General features: G+C 41.4%; 1 protein-coding gene across 9 annotated transcripts in view; it reads right to left on the reverse strand.

Annotated features, from left to right (window-relative positions):
* SP4 (Sp4 transcription factor) overlaps window positions 1–19316 on the reverse strand; it is a 302392-nt gene that overhangs the window by 6938 nt on the left and 276138 nt on the right. For all 9 annotated transcript variants that reach the window (XM_053261505.1, XM_053261506.1, XM_053261504.1 and 6 more), the window contains 2 exons: window positions 2785–3016; window positions 2420–2619 (listed from right to left, as the gene is read on the reverse strand). In XM_053261505.1, the coding sequence (XP_053117480.1) occupies window positions 2420–2619; window positions 2785–3016 (432 nt within the window). The remainder of the gene's footprint in view (window positions 1–2419; window positions 2620–2784; window positions 3017–19316) is intronic.

Genomic DNA, 19316 nt, shown 5'->3' on the forward strand with positions numbered 1-19316 from the left:
AGAGAAAGCGCAGCTGGCCAGCAGGAGGAAGTGGCAGGCTGGAAGAGGTTGTGGGCCTGCCAGCTGGCCGGCAAGAGAAAGCGTGGCCGGCTGGTGGGAGAAAGCTGGCTGGAGGAAGTGCAGCCAGGCGGGTGAGAAGATGTGGCCGCCAGCAGGAGTGGGCAGGTGGTGCCGGGCTGGCCAGCCAGTAGAGGTGGCGGGTTGGGGAGCCGAGGCAGCCAGCGAGAGGCCAGGTGGTTGTCTGGTTGGCCAGCCAGCCAGAAAAATAAGTGGGGATGGGGGCCAGAAAATGGCTGTGGCAACTAGAGGCCCAGCTAATTCTTATTAATCCTTCACAAGAAAGTCAGATTGGAAAATGAGAATGTTTGTCAGATGTCCTTATGAGTCATTTCATAAGGGAGATAACTCACACAATACATACTTCAGATGAATGTATTATTTTGGCTCACATAAGTTTTGATACTTTTTTCTTTTTCTTTTTTGGTAACATGCATTGTTGCCTCTATTACAATGATTATGAATAAAAATTGAAAACATTCATTATTACAAAAAAAATTACACAACTCAAAACAATTTGTAAATACATTTTACAAATGGTATGTTTATTCCAACAATCTTTTGGACAGTGATACACGTTTTATTCATGAACTATTCAGAGGACTTTCTGTAATGAGAATAGGGGACTCTGAGACATCTTATCATATGGCATCACAATTCTGTTGGTATGTATATTCTCTAGAGATAAATCAAAGTTTTGTTTAAGCTTTTATATGGGGCACAGCTCATTGAAGTTGTTCAGACAAAATTTTTGAGTTTTCAGATTCTAAATATATATCAAAGGCTGTGCTTAGCCTGGAGGTGGGTATACTTAGGATTGGGTCTAGATTTGGATTGCCATCAGAACAGCCCTGCTGGACCAGGCACAAGGCCCATCTAGTCCAGCATCCTGTTTCACACAGTGGCCCACCAGATGCCTCTGGGGAGCCCACAGGCAAGAGGTATGTGCATGCCCTCTCTCCTGCTGTTGCTCCCCTGCAATTGATATTGAGAGGCAGCATGCCTCTGAGGCGGGAGATGGCCCACAGCCATCAGACTAGTAGCCACTTAAAGACATGTCTTCCATGAATCCGTTTAAGTCCCTTTTAAAGCCATCCAAGCTGGTGGCCATCACCACATCCCATGGCAAGGAATTCCATAGATTAATTATGCGCTGTGTGAAAAAGTACTTCTACTTGTTGGTCCTAAATTTCCCAGCCTTCAGATTCATGGGTTGACCTCTGGTTCTAATGTTGAGAGAGAGAGAGAGAGAGAGAAATTTCTCTTTGTCTACCCTCTCCACTCCATGCATAATTTTATACACTTCGATCATGTCTCCCCTTAGTTGCCTCTTTTCCAAGGTAAAGAGTCCCAGCTGCCGTAACCTAGCTTCAAGGAAGATGCTCCAGGTCCCTGATCATTTTGGTTGCCACCTTCTGCACCTTTTCCAGTTCTACAATATCCTTCTTAAGATACGGTCACCAAAGCTGTATGCAGTACTCCAGATGTGACTGCACCATAGATTTTTATAAGGGCATTATAATATTAGCATTTTTATTTTCAACCCTGCTCCTTATTTTATTTATTTATTTAACATATTTTTATACCGCCCAAAACCTACGTCTCTGGGCGTTTTACAACAAAATAAAAACAGAAAGTAAAACATTAGTTAAAACAAAACAAAAAGTTTAAAACATTAAAACAATTTTTTTAAAGAATATTTTAAAACAGCATTAAAACCATTAAAACAATATTAATTAAAAGCCTGGGTGAACAGATGCATCTTTAAAGACTTTTTGATTCCCAATTATTCCTAGCATGGAATTAGCTTTTTTCACAGCTGCCGCGCACTGAGACGACACTTTCAATGAGCTGTCCACCATGATGACCCCAAGATCTCTCTCCTGGTCAGTCACCAACAGCTCAGATACCATCAGTGTATATGTGAAGTTGGCATTTTTTGCCCCAATGTGCATCATTTTACAATTGCTTACACTGAACCACATTTGCCATTTTGTCACCCAGTTCCCCAGTTTGGAGAGATCTTTTTGGAATTCCTCACAATCCATTGTGAATTTCACTATTATTCATTCATTCATTCATTCGATTTCTATACCGCCCTTCCAAAAATGGCTCAGGGCGGTTTACACAGAGTAATAATAATAAATAAGATGGATCCCTGTCCCCCAAAGGACTCACAATCTAAAAAGAAACATAAGATAGACACCAGCAACAGTCACTGGAGGTACTGTGCTGGGGGTGGATAGGGCCCATTTATGTTGTGCATGTTTTTTTTAAACAATAGACCTCTTACATGAAGCACATTAAATATTTTCCAAAACATAAAATATCCTCTGCATTAAAACCTTGAGTGTTCACTTACCTGTGTGAGTTCGCCTATGTCTTTGAAGTTCATCACTTCTTGTAAATCTTTTCCCACAGAAGATCCAATTGCATACAAATGGCCTTTCTCCAGTATGCCAGCGAAGGTGTGCCCGGAGATGAGATGTTTTCCCATATACTTTCCCACAACCTTCAATATGGCAGATGTGTTGTTTCTTTTTTCCTGGTTCATTACTGCCTCTGTCAAGCACAAAACACTAACAGTTAAGCTAAGTTCAATTTAGTACTACTACTCGGTATTAAAAAACAAAACTTCTTAATTTAAATAGTTACAGTCACTCAAGAGCAAAAGGATGACTGTTGGCCCTCAGATGCCTGATATTTCACCACCAGCATGGCAATTACCTTCCTTCTCCTTCTCTGCAATTAGGGCACGAACAAGCAACTCTTCTTAACCTTTTGCCAGGCTGCACTTCTTGATCAGAAGCTTGCTGGGCTTGTTGCAACTGCACCTGAGTTATCTGATCAGGACTAACAGCACCAATTGCTGCATTAGCAAGGCCTCCTACTGCTACAGTTACAGGAGCTATTGTGGCTTGCTGCACTTTCACTCCTCCATCCTGTCCTTGTTGTTGACCTGTAAAATAAGAAAAAATTTAATGTCTATAATTTATCACAACGAGACAACATCACTGTTAATATCCTATTTACTTCATTATAAGATTGAGAAATCTCACATCAATTTTTTCTGATATGCAGAAAAAGCCCACTTCCAACTAGCATATTAAACCCAGAATCTTCTACATTAAAAAGCTATATCAAGTCATCAAAAATATACAGTACTAGCTGCAAATAGTGAGAGGGAAATGGTCTGTTTACAAAATACTGCATTCCTTATCTAGGGAAGTTGCTAGCTCGACTGCATCTGTGCTCGTTGCACAATGGGAAGAGCTTGCTGCTAGAAAATAAAAATTTGGGCATAACACTTGGTTGTGCTTGTCCACATTTATTATTCTTTAATTGGTCTCTGTGAGTTTAATGATGCGGCTGCCCTGAACCTAGCACATAAAGCAGGATATATATTTCAGTAATATAATAATATGGGATTACTAATTTTCAAGGCCAGCATTCAGAACCCAAGATCCCTTGGAGTGCTTCAATCCTTTCCCTTCAGGAAATTTTGTTTTGCACCTCTGAGCATGCTCCTTTCATGCTCCTAATCAGATGTTTCCATGAAGAACTAGGTACCAAGGCCAGCATTTCCTGCTATAAGGGCAGGAAGACAATATGTGCAACTATACAGACAAACCAGCTTTGAAGAGCCAACACTTGTAGGCATGTGAATAGATTCATGAAAGTGGTGGATGCTATCAAACCTAGGGGAAAAAAACCAGGCTGTGTGGTAGAATAAGAATTGTGGATGATGCTGGATCCTTCGCAACACAATGCCTATAGTCTCTGTTTTGGTATTACAATTTGGTTTTGGCTACAACAGAATCCAGGATGCTCTCTGAATAGTGTAGAAGTGGGTGGAATTAGTATGTACAAGTATGGACCCATAACAAAATGTTGCAGTACATTGCAGTACATTTCTGGTGTGTACCTGAGCCTCTGGCTGAGCGTGATGAAAAAAACAAAAGTTAGCAACAAAGACAGGAGTCGCCACACTAACTTGGGTCTTACTTCATATACAATGCCCACCCCTGATTTCTGGGTTTTTTGTGGGAGGGTTGGTACTGGTGTTCAGTTCCAGCTCCTTTTCATTTAGCCATAGTTTATTTATTTAAAACATTTAGACCCCGCCCTTCCAGGACACCATGGCTTGGGGCAGCTCAGAAAAGTAATAAAAAGATACAATGTAAAATAAGACAAAGTTGAACAAATTTAAGTTAAACAAGTTAGAAACCAGGCAAAAACCACATTTAAAATTACATTTTTTAAAGTCCCAAGTTAAGAGTTATTTTAAAAGCTAAAAACTATAAAAACTAAAGAACCTTTATAGTTTTCAAGAGTTAATGGCTGATGAAGGGTCAGTTTAATGTTTTCCTCAATATTTTTTTAGGTTGTAAGGTGGGAAAGGAGTGGTGGAATAGCTTGTATTGAATGCTGAATGATGTTAGGCTACTGTGCGAGTATACATGTGCAAACACACATAAACAGTGATTAGCAGATTGACAGATTGAGTGTGCAACTTTCCCCTCCATTCCTCAGAAGAGTTCACGCACATACAATTGTTTTAGTCTTATTTGAGGGAAAGGATAACCTCCACACACGAAGGGCTTAAATGTGTAAGACCCCTCCTCCCTCAGAAACACAAAGGTATGAAATGGCTGGTGAGAAAATACAAGAGTTTTAGACACTTTCCCCCCTCAGAAAAGGAAGGCGTTGTGACTATTTTGAGAGACTATTCTTCAAGTTGAGAAACTTCCCGCTCTTTTTGTTCAAGCTCTCCTTCTTCCCTACCACAGAGTCCCATTAGCTCCATCCCACCTGCTTGTCTGTTAATTTCACTCTGAGCCCATGGACATTCTCTTCCATTGACTTATATGGGGAAGATTTGGGGGGTTGCCTCCCCCCCACTTAGATTTTTCTTCTTCTTCTTCTGATTTTTTGATCACTGATGTATCTGAGGGTCACCTTGAATCTGGCAGTACCTCTCACTTGCCTGCAGGCCTCCAGTTATGCGCCCACAAGGTTCATGATGTTGTCAGCTCTTTCAGAAATAGATGTAAGACTATTATTGTTCACCACCTAGAGTCTTTGGAGGAGGCGGTATACAAGAAATTTTTAATAAACAAACAAACAAATAAATAAATGCTGCCTATTGGGCTAGATATAGCACCACAAGACTTTTCAAAATGTGCTGCTCTTGCAGCCATGCACTTGAGAATGTGCTGCAGACATAGAATCGATCAATCAATCAGTCTTTATTATGGTCAAAGACCAGCACAGGTTATAAAACAGTAATACAATAAAATAGATTATGAAAAAGAATGTTACATGTATTACTGAGATTGAGATTGGTATTACAATGAAAAATAAGGAAAGGAGGATCTAAAAAATACAAAATATTTAAAATATACTACAGAATGCAAACAAGGTAGCTAATATATATATAGACTAAAAGAGAGCATGAAACATCTAATTAAAATAGTAAGGCGGCTAACTAAAATGGATAACAGGTTTTTAAAATCTTCTACATATACAGGAGAATAAGATAATTGCATATATAACGATACATATCATAGAAGGGCTAATATTTTATTTATTTATTTATTACATTTATATCCTGGCTCTTCCTCCAAGGAGCCCAGAGTGGTGTACTACATACTTGAGTTTCTTCTCACAACAACCCTGTGAAGTAGGTTAGGCTGAGAGAGAAGTGACTGGCCCAGAGTCACCCAGCTAGTATCATGGCTGAATGGGGATTTGAACTCGGGTCTCCCCGGTCCTAGTCCAGCACTGATGGTTGCATTTTGCGAGTAGATAAAAGTGCCTATATACTAAAAGAACTAGAAAATACTAAAAATGAAGGAGATAAAATAATACTATTTTATTAACATGAGGTCTAGATACACTGAAAACTTTGACTGAGAAACCCTTTGAACTGCTTGTGAACACCTAATAATTAAGACATGGAAATGTATGTCTGCAGCACATTCTCAAGTGCATGGCTGCAAGAGCAGTGAATTTTGAGAAGTCCTGTAGTGCTATATCTAGCCCAATAGGCAGCATTTATTTAATTCTTATTTATTAATTTATTATATATTAAAATTTTCTTGTATACCGCCTCCTCCAAAGACTCTAGGTGGTGATCAATAACAATAAAAAGAGCAATAATTTTAAAAAAAATCAAAGGGCAAAAGCCTGGTGAAAAAGGTAGGTCTTGAGAAGGGCCTTGAAAGCTACTGAGGAGGAGACTGAACAAATCTGGGGGGAAGTGTGTTCCAAAAAAGAGGGGCAGCCACAGAGAAGGCCCTCCTACAGGCCCAGGCACCATGCACTACACCAGGGCCTGGGACACTAAGGAGGGCCAAATGAGAAGACCTCACAGGATGGGATACAACTGGCTGAGAGAGACGATCCCAGAGAGATATAGGTGCTAAGCCCATAAGCGAACCCATAAGCGAACAGGCAACCAGTGCAGAGACTGTAAGAGGTGTAGCGCTATCAAATCACTATCTTATATTTATTTATCATTTCTCTGTGTAAATCGCCCTGAGCCATTTTTGGAAGGGCGGTATATAAATTGAAATAATAATAATAATAATAATAATCTTCACTGTCCTTGATATATTCTTCAAGGCCTCTTTTCTCCTCTTCTACTGTTTGATGGACTTGCAGCATTCCTCTACCTCCCTCGCAGCTCAGGTGGAAGAGGAATGCTGCAAGTCCATCAAACAGTAGAGGAGGAGAAAAGAGGCTTTGAAGAATATATCAAGGACAGTGAAGAAGATGCACTTAAAATGGTCAAGAACGAGAAACTATTCAACACCAATGAAACAAAGCAGGCCTACAAGAAAGAACAAGTCAAGAACCGAGCAGAAAAATGGAGAAATAAGCTCCTGCATGGTCAATATTTGCACAATATAAGTGGAAAATCAGACATCACCAAGACCTGGCAATGGCTTAAGAATGGCAACTTGAAGAAAGAAACAGAGGGTTTAATACTGGCTGCACAAGAACAGGCACTAAGAACAAATGCAATAAGAGCAAAAGTAGAAAAATCCACCACAAACAGCAAGTGCCGCCTTTGTAAAGAAGCAGATGAAACAGTGGACCACCTGATCAGCTGTTGTAAGAAGATCGCACAGACTGACTACAAACAAAGGCATGACAAGGTAGCAGGAATGATACACTGGAACATCTGCAAAAAATACAAGCTACCTGTAGCCAAGAATTGGTGGGACCATAAAATTGAAAAAGTTGAAGAAAATGAAGATGTAAAAATATTATGGGACTTCCGACTACAAACAGACAAACATCTGCCACACAATACACCAGATATCACTGTAGTCGAGAAGAAAGAAAAATAAGTCAAAATAATCGACATAGCAATACCAGGGAATAGCAGAATAGAAGAAAAAGAAATAGAAAAAATCACAAAATACAAAGATCTACAAATTGAAATTGAAAGGCTGTGGCAGAAAAAGACCCAAATAATCCCAGTGGTAATTGGCACCCTGGGTGCAGTCCCAAAAGACCTTGAAGAGCACCTCAACACCATAGGGGCCCCAGAAATCACCATCAGCCAATTACAAAAAGTAGCTTTACTGGGAACAGCCTATATTCTGCGATGATATCTATAACAATTGACAATAAAATTCTGGCATCCCAGGTCCTTGGGAAGGACTCGATGTCTGGATAAAACAAACCAGTCAATAACACCTGTCTGACTGTGTAAACAAGAAATAATAATAATAATAATAATAATAATAATAATAATAATAATAAAAATCTACGGCCATCCATGAGGAGGCGGGTTGCTGCACTCTGGACTAGTTGAAGCTTCCAAATCATTTTCAAAGGTAACCCTAGGTAGAGTGCACTACATTAATCCAAGCGAGAGGTAACAAAGGCATGAGTTACTGTTGCCAGGGCCTGCCAGTTGAGAAAAGGCCATAACTGGAGAACCAGCCAAAGCTGGGCAAAGGCACCCCTGGCCATTGCCTCCGCCTGCTGTTCCAGCAGGAGCTAAGTCCAGAAGAACCCTCAGATCACGAACTGTCTCTCTCAAGGGAAGCGCAATCCCATCAAGAGATAAACTCACACACAGCAATTGGCCAGATCACAAACTGAACAAGAGCAACTCTGTCTTGGAAGGATTAAGCCTGAGCTTGTTTTGGCCAATCCAGGTCCTGACAGCCTCTAGGGATTGAGCCAGAACATGAATGGCATCACCTGTTTGGCCAGGGGTAGAGAGATAAAGCTGAGTATCATCAGCATATTGATGAAAACTTAGCCCAAACCAACGGATGACCAGGCCCAGCTGTTTCATGTAGATGCTAAAGAGAATGGGAGCCAGGACTGAGCCCAATGGAAACCCACAAGAAAGGGACCAGGGCATAGAACACTCACCCCCAATCGACACCGACTGGAATCACCCAGTGAGATAAGACCGGAACCACTGAAGAACAGTGCCCACATCAAGGTTACAATAAAGGTCACCCAACAGGGTGACCAATGCCATTTCAGTGCTGTGCTACAGCCTGAAACCTGACTGGCAAGGGTCCAGAAAATCAGTTTCCTCCAGGACTTTCATTAACTGAGTATAAACCACCTTCTCCAAAATCTTACCAAGAAAAAGAAGACTGTAGATCGGATGATAGTTATCCAGATTGTCAGGGTCGAGAGAAGGCTTCTTCAGGAGAGGGTAGACCACTGCCTCTTTCAGGACTGATGGAACAAACCCCTCCCGAAGAGAAGAATTAACTGTCTCCCGAAGCCAGGAAATAACATTCCCCCTTGTAGATTTAACGAGCAATGGGGGCAAGGGACCAGGCTAGAGGTCACTGTGCCCACATTGGCAAGAATCCTGTCCACGTCATCAGACTCAACAAGCTCAAAGGTATCCCATATAGTATCACAAGACCCAGCCTCTATTACTTCAATGGAATGGAGCCCAACTCTGACCAAAGGCAAGCAACTTTATCAGCAAGAAACTTGGCAAACATGTCACAGTGGCCAGATGGAAGATCACCAGAATCATCCCTTCCCAGCAAAGAGTGGATGATTTGGAAAAGGGCCGCCGGATGGGAATTCGCTGAAGCAATAAGCGCAGACTAATGAGCAGATTTTGCCGCCCTTATCGCCATTGTATACTCTCAAACATGGGCAAGCAACTGTGCTCGGTCGGCTTCTGTCTTAGTATTCCTCCAGTGGCGCTCTAGGCATCTTTTGGAAGTAGAGATCCACAAGCCCCAAGAGGCTGCTTAGGAACAATCTCGTCAAACGCCCTCATAGCCCCAATGTTCCAGGCCTCAATGGGTAGCACTGGTGAGTTGCCTACCAGATTGCTGGGAAGCTCCCAAAGCACCCTCTGAAATCCATCAGGATTCATAAGACGCCTGGGGCTATCTTTTGTGATACAATAAAACTTTTATATGAAAAATGCATCTCTGTAATAGAATAATGCAAATCACATACACTCCATTCCACAGAGTCAATTTTCCATTGACTTCATTCCATTTCCCTTTATTCTGCAATCATTTAGGCCCAATTATGTTGATGATACAGCAATGGCCTCATCCCTTCAAAACCATCTTGAATAAATAGAATATATTAGCTGTGGAACTATGTTGATGTCATTGATGATTTGTGCTTTTGTTTAGCACAAATTGTATGTCCCTGTGGGAGGTACAGACATATATTGTTTAGAAATCTGAATTCATGGAGAAACATCTATATTTTCTTATGAACGGATTTCCTTGAAACAAACCCCAAAATCAAGGGAAAAACTGAAAAATATGCAATGTTTATTTTCTTAACAGACTGACTCAAAAGATCATAAAATGCAATTTGGGAGAGATCCAGGAGATGCCTACTATGGCTGTGTGAACCAGCCTCAATTTAATTCAGGGGCTGTGCTAGTGTTTCTGGGCTTCCCAATTTGATTTGGGGCTTCAGAGGACTTTCTACTTTGCTTCAGCCCAATTGAAGCAGTAGTTTCAATGCAAAGCCTCTCCTCTGCTTTGACCTTGACTACAATTTGCTACAGTTACTTACAAAGTTACTGACATAGACAAAAGATAGTCTAGCTCTTTTGTTTTCCTCCCAGTGTGGCAAGGCAGCAGCTTTTTCACTTTTAAAATAAAACCCAGAAATATTTTCTTTTAAATCCTTTCCTGGAATTCTGGGACATGGCATAGGTGCTCCTGGAAACAATAGATTTTTCCAGGGGTGAAGAAAAACAAACTGAGACTGCATCCAGATAAGATAGAGTTACTTATTGTTTGGAGTCAGAACTCGGGAGATGATTTTGATCTGCCCATTCTGGATGGGATCATACTTCCCCAAAAGGAACAGATGCGTAGTCTGGAAGTGCTTCTGGATCCACAACTTACCCTGGTATCCCAGGTGGAGGCGGGGGCCAGCTTTGGCTGATACGACAGCTGTGTCTATTTCTTGAGATAAACGACCTCAGAATGGTGGTACATATGCTGGTAACCTCCACACTTGATTACTTCAATGTGCTCTATGTGGGGCTGCCTTTGTACATAGTGCAGAAACTGCAACTGGTGCAGAATGCAGAAGCCAGGTTGGTCTCTGGGTCATCTCGAAGAGACCATATTACTCCTTTATTGAAAGAGCTACACTGGCTACCAATATATTTCTGAGAAAATACAAGGTGCTGGTTATAACCTATAAAGCCCTAAACAGCTTAGGCCCTGGGTATTTAAGACCATGTCTTCTTTGTTATGAGCACCCTGTGTTCCATGAGCATCATTGTGGATGCTATCCATTATGTATAACTTAGTTTGTGTATAAAATCATACTGTTTACTATATTTATGAAATTTTAGAGAACGACTGTCTTCATTTTATTTAAACAAGAGTGACAAATATACCTAGTGTTAGAGATGGAACAGCAAACTTCTTCACCCAAAGGAACCTAAGCTTATCTTAGTTTTTTTTCCACTTGGGAAAGTAGGAAAAAAATAAAAACAAAGACAAAAATAGAAACCATTGACAATACAGTAAGTAGAAGTTTTTATTATCTGAACTAAGAAATAGTCTCCTTTTCTTTTACTGTCAGCATTATACAGAAACAGAAGAAACAAAACAAAAACGTGATGCACCTATTTACCAATGACTAACAATGGGGTGAGTGTACATATATGCTTCAAGCAACAAACCCCTTTTCAGATTATTTCTAACTCTTTAAAAAAAGGGGGAGGGGGTCAGTGTCTGTCTGCAGCCTAACAGATTCCAGTACTTACGACAATCAGTAAATCTGAAGTTAAACTTTTTAAGAAAACTGGCTGGCACTCAGCACAGTATTCCAGTAGCACACCAGGAAGATGCATCTGCATATGAGAGAGCTTCCCTGCTACCACTCTGGTGCTATATTTGTATACCGCCCTTCCAAAATGGCTCACGGCAGTTTACAATTAAAACACACCACTAAAACAGTAAAGAGCTAAAACAAATTAAAAAACAACATAACAATTAACAATTTAAAAACATTTTAAAACAACAATTAAACAATTACAGTGATTAAAAACTCCAAAATCAGGTTTTGAATTTTAAAATAAACCAGAAATTAAAACCCCCACAATTTAGGAAGCTGAGAAAGCTTGGGTGAAGGGTTTTCAGGTCTGGGTACACAGCAGGGGAAAATGCATTTTGATGATTCACTCCGAACATATGTCCCTGAGGTCTGCACAACACTGAGGAACATATGTTCCAGTGACCCTAGCTAGGCACATCAAGAGCAAATTGTCAAAATTCACTCTCCCCTCTGCACACCAAGGCTGCACAGGCCCAGCCCAGCTAGGAAAACTCTCCTTTGTGTGGGTGCATTTTCCTGGTGTGTTACCAGAAGGCTGCACTGAATGTCAGCTCTTCAATAGTGACTCATAATCCACAGAGTGTCATACTAATCATGAATAAAATTAGTGACATTAAATATATATCATGTCATGTAAACAATATAAGCTTGAAAATGCAACTATCTCAAAAAAAATTTAGTCATCAGAATTGGTTTCTGAAAGATAAGTATATTCCAATTCTAAACTTTATTTTTTCATCTATGGCCTTCAGAGAACTGAAGGTTTGCATGGATTGAAATAAACTTCCCTTTTCTTCCGTGTGTTAGCTTGTTTCTATATGCATATTCTCATTCCAGATACAGGTGTTTCTTTCACATCCTGCAGAAGATGGAGGAATCTGAAGGTGGTGAGAGGATTTGTGAATTTTACATGTCTGTAGTACACAGGAATTGTAATTACCTATTACTGTAAATTGTCTTATCTAATTATGAGAAAGCATTATGAGGCAGTAAAGGGCAGCTAAAGCAGTATTTTTTAAAATCTTGATTTAAAAAGCATTGCACTCATTCTATAAGAGAAAATAGTTCACAAGACAATTCTTTTCTAAGAGAAAAAAGGTCCAGGGTGAAGATCTTCCCCCATTTTTCTGATTCTTTCTCCAGTTTTATTGAAAAATCACAGTTTTATTGAAAAGTGCTGATCCAAATTAATAGAGCCCCATCAAATCCCTTATGCATAGGTTCTTTCCACTACGCTAGACTATCCTTCCTTTAAGATTTGGAATACTTCCACTTCTGTGTTTGGAAATGTTGCTGCTGTCTCTTAGTTGGATCCAGATCCCACCCATACTAGAAACTCAAAAATTCTAGTATTATCTATCTAGAGCAGGGATTCTCAACCTTGGGTTCCCAGATGTTATTTGACTTCAACTCCCATAATCTCCAACCAAAGGCCACTGGGGCTGGGGATTATGGGAATTGAGGTCCAATAACATCTGGGGACCCAACATTGAGAATCCCTTCTCTAGGGCATGGGTTGTAAATGAGAGGTATGTGAACTTCTAGAAGTACTTAAAGGGCTCATAAGGGATTCATGGAGCCCTCTTGCCTCTCTATCTCATTAGGATGCCACTGCTTTGCTGTCTCCCAGTCAGAGAACTCATCCTAGGTTACAGCTGACAAGTTGTCCTCTGCAGGAGGAAAGGATGAGAGTAGATGAGTGTCAGGCAGCATCCTTCCCTGCTCCTGATAGGTAGACTATGTACATACACAGCCCAGCCCTCCATCAGCCTGACAGGCTCAGCAGCGAACAAAATGTTACATTGAGCATCAGTCAGCATTTATCTTGCTGCTGAACCTGTCAGTGGGTGGGCTGAGCATGCAGATAGTCAGCCAGTTAGGAGAGAGGGACGAGGCCAGGCCAGGGTTATGCAGGGGAATCCTGGCCATGAGGCTTCAGGGTATGGGAGGAGGGAACGAGGCACATGTGTCCTTTTGTTTGCTGCAAAGATTTACTTGTAGGTATTTCAACTTCTAGTTGATTGCATATAACTGTTTTAGTGTCAACAACTTTGGCAAGATTTACTTCAGGGGAGCAATAACAGTTCTGGGCAAGTTTAGTCTGGTGAAGAGACAACTGAAGTGATTCAAGCAAATCGAGCAGCTAAACGTAGTCTTTCATCCAGAAAAAGAGGTTCCAGACTCATCTCAGAAATATGCTAGTTTTGTAGCAAAAGTGGAGTTTTATTTTAGATTATGCAGAGCAGGGCTGTTGCGCTCTTTGTCCCTTTGTCCATACGGCTGAGCACCTCCGCTCAGTGAAGCAGGCAGGCAATCCCTGTTGCCTGCCCTGCTGACCACTTGCTCTCCTTAGCCGCTCCACTGATGTCAACTCTGCCTGCCGCTCCCACCACACATTATTATGATGTTGCTGCATCATGTGGAAATGTCATTATAATGCACTGCAGCAGGAGCGGTGGCTGAAGGCTGTTAACTCCAAAGGCAGTACCAACACAGCATGCAAGGAGAGCTTGTGGGCAGCCAGGTGGGCGATGGAGACTGCCTCCTCACCAGTCAGGGTGATGGTAGGCACCAACTGCATGGGTGACGGGGTGCGGGCACCCCCCAGTAATCTGAGCAAGTGGGTGCCCCCACTCCCACCATGGGTGAAAGTATTTGCCTTGGGCACTGGGACCCCTTGGGCTGACCCTGATGCCCAGCCAATTACAGGTCACTCAGCATTTTCTTTATTGAACTTTCCCTTCTTCCAACTGGAGCCAGCCCAGCAACAGGGAGGGACACTATCATTTCTCATAGATTGATTCGCCTAGCATCTTTAGAATACACACATATACATAAATAAGTTGTTCACCTGTAACTTTTGATCTTTTGCTGATCTGGTATCATTCATAATGTGGGCTTGGCACCTGTGCAATAGTTTCTGTGGAAGGATTTCAAGCTCCTCATAGCGCTCTGGTGCTATGCCAATTGCACACAGAGCACGCTTAGTATCTTTGGCATTCCTCAGCACAGGCAGAGCATTCCTCAGCTCAGTTCCTGAAAAGCTGCTGTTAGAAAAACGCAATTAAGATGAGGGAGGGAGGTACATCTGAAGAACAGGGGTGGATCGATTGGTTTTGAGATACTGGATCACCAAAAGATCAAGAGATACAGGTGAGCAATCTGTTTATCTTAATGGTGATCTGGTATCCTTCACAATGTGGGTGATTAGTGAGTTCTTCTAGAAAGGTGGGTTAGAGGATGTGTGTTAGAGAACTTTATTTAGTACAGCAAACCCAAACCCAGCCTCAGCCGCAGACTGGATGTCTAAGGCATAATGCTTGACAAAAGGTAAATTGGGAGATCAGGTAGCAGCTTTCTGTATCTCAGAGAAACCAATGACAGGTGAGCAGCAAAGGTAGCCATAGCCCTCATGGCATGAGCTTTAATACTGCCAGGGGGGTTATGCCTTTTTTGTCATAAAAGGTGGAGATCAAGTGGACCAGCCATTCAAAATGTCTTTGTTGGGAGAAAAGTTAGTTTCTGTTCGCGCCTTCAAAGACAACCAAGAGTCTGATAGATTTTCTAAAGTCCTTGGTCCTGTCCAGGTTGAAAAAGAGTGTTCTCTGAACATCCAGGGAATAGAGAGAGCATCCTGGGTTAGGGTGGGAGAACAGGGTTCATGAAAAATGTAGGGAGGATAATGTCTTGGTTAATATGGAAGCCAGAGACAACTTTAGGTAGGAAAGCAGGGTCAGTCCACACAACTACTTTATTTGGAAAGAACACAGTAAAAGGAACGTCAGCTCTTAGCACGGCCAATTCACTTACTCTCCTAGTGATGGTAATCAATTAGGAAAGCTGCCTTTAAGGAGAGAAGTTTGATAGGTTGTGGATAATAGTTCAAAAGAAGCCTCCGTAAGAGTGGAGAGCACAAGGGAGAAGCTTCAGGGTTTAACTTGCTTTTTAAAACTGGTGGATAGTGTTTGTTCAGCCCTTTGAGAAACCTTCTGCAGTCAGGATGGGAGAACAAGGTCTTAGCATTCCAACCTGTGTGTACTGCAGATAGGGCTGACATATGGACCTTGAGCAATGAATCAGAAAAGCCTGAGTTCTTTAAGGAGATCAAATATAGTAGGACTTGGTGAACGGAAACAGTAGTTGGTTCAGAGCTCCTAGACTTCGCATCACTCATAAACCTTCTCCATTTACAGGAGTAGTTACATCTGGTGGAAGCTTTCCTCTCATGAAGCAAGATCCGGTCTAAAAGTTCATCCTCCAGGACGTCATGTTCAATGTTCGGAGGCTGTGATAAAGGACCTTGCCGCTGTTCTGCCAGAGGAGGTTTGGATGCTGGTGAAGGTGGCCTTTGGACAGTTGCAAGAGGAGGGGGAACCACAGCTATCTTGGCCACCATGGTGTGAGTATTATGCAATTTTTCTTTTGCTGTAATATTTTGCTCACAATACATGATAGGAGAGGGAAAGATGGGATGAGGTTGAATAGATACGTGTTCCAGGGGATTTGGAAGGCATCCCTTCCCTACTGCTGCTCTCGAGCAGAAGAGAGGGCACTTCTTGTTGAGCTGGGTCATGAAGAGGCCCACTTGGGAAGTCCCCCACTGACAGAAGAGATTGGAAAGGATGTTGTCATCAATCTCCCATTTGTGGTGTTTATTTATTATATTTCTATACTATATTAATATTGTAAGCCGCTTTTGGTGCCTTTGTCAAGGCAGAAAGGCAGTATACAAATGTAGTAAATAAATAAAAGGGAGGTACTCTATTTTATTTCTCATATCTGGTAAGAGAGAAGAGGAATGCAGTCAAGCATGTCGCATTAAGGAGATAGCACTGGCTCCCTGACCTGGGTGCATCCTTTCCCTTTTGGGGGAGGGTCTATTTAGCTCCCAAACAGACAAGACTATGGAGTGCATGAGAAAATCCTTGATTCTGTCTCTATTAGATGTTTAGTGGTACTCAAATTCTGGTATATGTCCAATAAGTTAGAGAGAATTGCCTTGAATTTATTTTGAATTGGTTCAGATGCATTCTGCAAATCATCCTTAAACCCCTCCCAAATTGAATAGTGGGATTTGGACATACACACCATATAGTTTGCTATTTTCATTGATAGGGAGCATGAAGAGCAGATCAATGTCCTGGAACAGGAGATATTCCCTTGACATGGATGGTGTCAACAAGAAGTTCTCTCTAAGGACTAACATCAGCTTGAGCCGAGTAGTATCAGATAAGATCAGTAGAGTCACCGACGTCAATGAAAGACCAACTCCAGCAAAGACCAACAGTGGTGGAGGCATGAAAGTCAATGTTGGTATCAACATCAAGGTCAATGCCAGAGATGATGGCAGTGCTGTCGAAGCCTCCTTGAGGATCTCTGGTGGAGAGGATGACTAATGTGAATGAACAGCTTGGACAACCAATGGAGATAGTGTCTGGAAGGTGCTCAGGGTAGACATCGGCGATCACTGGCAGGGTTGCATTGAAGGAGGCAAGCGGCTCCATGTTGTCATCGATGTAGAGGTTGACAGTCGTGTCGGTGGAGGTGCCAGAGAGGAGCATCCAGAGGACACTTTTGAGTCAATGTCGACAGTGAAATCTTCCCATGTTTCATTTGGGAGGAAGATTCCTCTTTTCAATGTTTTCATTTCTTATGTTTGCGCCCATCGTTCGAAATATCACGAGGCTTTTTGAAAGTAGCCTGTGTGGTAACAGAGGAGGTGGTCAACAGAGTCAACTTTGGCTTTGACATGGAACCGAGAACAGCAAGAACCTGAAGGAACTGTCCACAATGACTGGAAATGAATGGAGCTGGGAAGTGCTCTGCCGCCAAAGATACTGAGTGCGCTCCACACACGAAGAGTGGAGAACCAGAGTGCTATGAGGAGCATGAAATCCTTCTGCGGGGACTATTGTGCAGGCACAAAGCCCATGTAGTAAAGGATACAAGATCACCATTAAGATCTAAATGTTACAGTTATAAGACACGCTCCTGTAATCACTGGCTCACATAGAGTAAGTTATTCATGAGTGGGCCTATTGAAATCAATGGGACAAGTTTATTTGTCCTATTTTCAAAGGGAATACTCACAAGTAGTTTAGTTTGTATGTGACGCAGTAATTGCAGTATTCTGCCTCATTACTGTAACATTTAGGAGTGTGTGTACACACCTACACACACACATACACATACAAATCTTTATGGGATACCTGAGCTGAAACTTTAAAATAGAAGGGGTACTCTTGTTTAATTTAAAAAACAAACAAACTTGAAAACTCCTGATCTAGATTGGAGTTTCAGTTTGCTGAAGAACAGCTATCATGTCATGACCAAAGAATTGTGTGTTAGAATTATTTTTTTTAAGTAACTCATCCATTTCTGGGGTGGGGGCATTCTCTGCTGAATAGTGGATCCTTTTTCTAGTAGAAAACTACTAGACACACTGCTTCAGAGTAGTCCCTATGAAGAATAAAACATCCCTCCACTATGTAAACCACCAAAGAATTTGGGACTAGCTGTTTAAACAGAATCCCTAACTCACTGCCTAGGCCCTATACCCTCTATATCTTGTCCAGTTTTCCAGAATCTGCCTGACATGAAACTGGATTCTTCCACACATTTTCAGTTACATTCAGAAATCCTGGAAGAATCAGCAATGCTGCTGTCAGCTTGCAACATCTTAAAGATTGACACTTCTGTTTTCAACTTAGTTACACATCTCCAAGGCCTGGCCGACAGTATAAGAAGTTCCTTGTAGAGATGAAAGTTCTCACTAGGGGAAACAGGCTGAGAACCCATAATGCACAGAGAGGCTGACACATTGGTGTCTTTTTCTGATCACTTGGAGGAATGCTCACCATCTTTCTGCCCCATGGTTAGTACAAGCTCCACATTCTATATCTCAACATGAGTGCATGGACAACAGATCCCCCAGATAAACCAATAATACCAATTGAGAGGAGTTTACAATATAGTCATTCAATGTATTCCTATCTGGCAATTTACAGAGAGTGTAGCTAACCTCATGGGAGGGCCCTCTATCAGAGAAACTAAAGTTTTATAATCTGTGAATACCAAATCTGCTGCCATGGCTTCTTCCAAAAGCTGGGTTCATTTTACAATTGGCATAGCTTCCAATGTAATTTTAAACTCAACTTTTATGTCATCATGGTTTCACTGAAGGAAGAATGGGTCTGAGACTCATTGTGCAGTTTTAGGGAAATAAACTAAAACCTACTTCAGTCTGATATATGAAAAATATGCGGTGGGGTAGGGGGAAGAGACTCTAAAAAAACTTTTTGTCCTCCTCCTGCTCAGAGGCAAAAGCATGCTCTGAGGCAAAGAAACAAAAAACAATGAGGGAAGGAATTGGAAGTGCTCCAAGAAATCTTTAGCTGTCAATAAGATTCCAAGCAAAGGCCTTCAATGGTCACAGCACCATAGGTAGAACTGCACAGAGGCCAAGAAGTACCAGTTCTACTTTGGCATCAGGCCCTGCACATGCTGGAAGACATGACAATATCACACAGGAGGCTACAGCTGAGAAAGCATGGCATTACCATAGTATAACAATGACAGTGAGGCAGCAGGCAAAGAGAGGAATATTCATGTTTTATTTTTCTACACAAAATATGAACAAAAGCATACATACATTAGTATATTTTGAAATATAACTAAGAATACCCTGCTCAAACTGAAGGTATATTCTCTTTGTGCAAAGCTGGCAATTTGAAGTCCCAATTAACAAACGTTAGTTGTATGGTCATCTAAAAATATATCTTTTGAAATAAATTTCAGGAATGGACAAACTGATTTCAAATAACTTGTTTCAAATAAATCCTTTTAAATATTTGTATACTATAACATTTGTGAATAGGAATTTGCTAAAAAGAAGCTAAACATGAAATGTGATTGAATGTGATAAAGAC

Source organism: Hemicordylus capensis, chromosome 6 (genome assembly GCF_027244095.1).
Source record: "Hemicordylus capensis ecotype Gifberg chromosome 6, rHemCap1.1.pri, whole genome shotgun sequence".
In the NCBI taxonomy this organism is placed as follows: Eukaryota; Metazoa; Chordata; class Lepidosauria; order Squamata; family Cordylidae; genus Hemicordylus; species Hemicordylus capensis.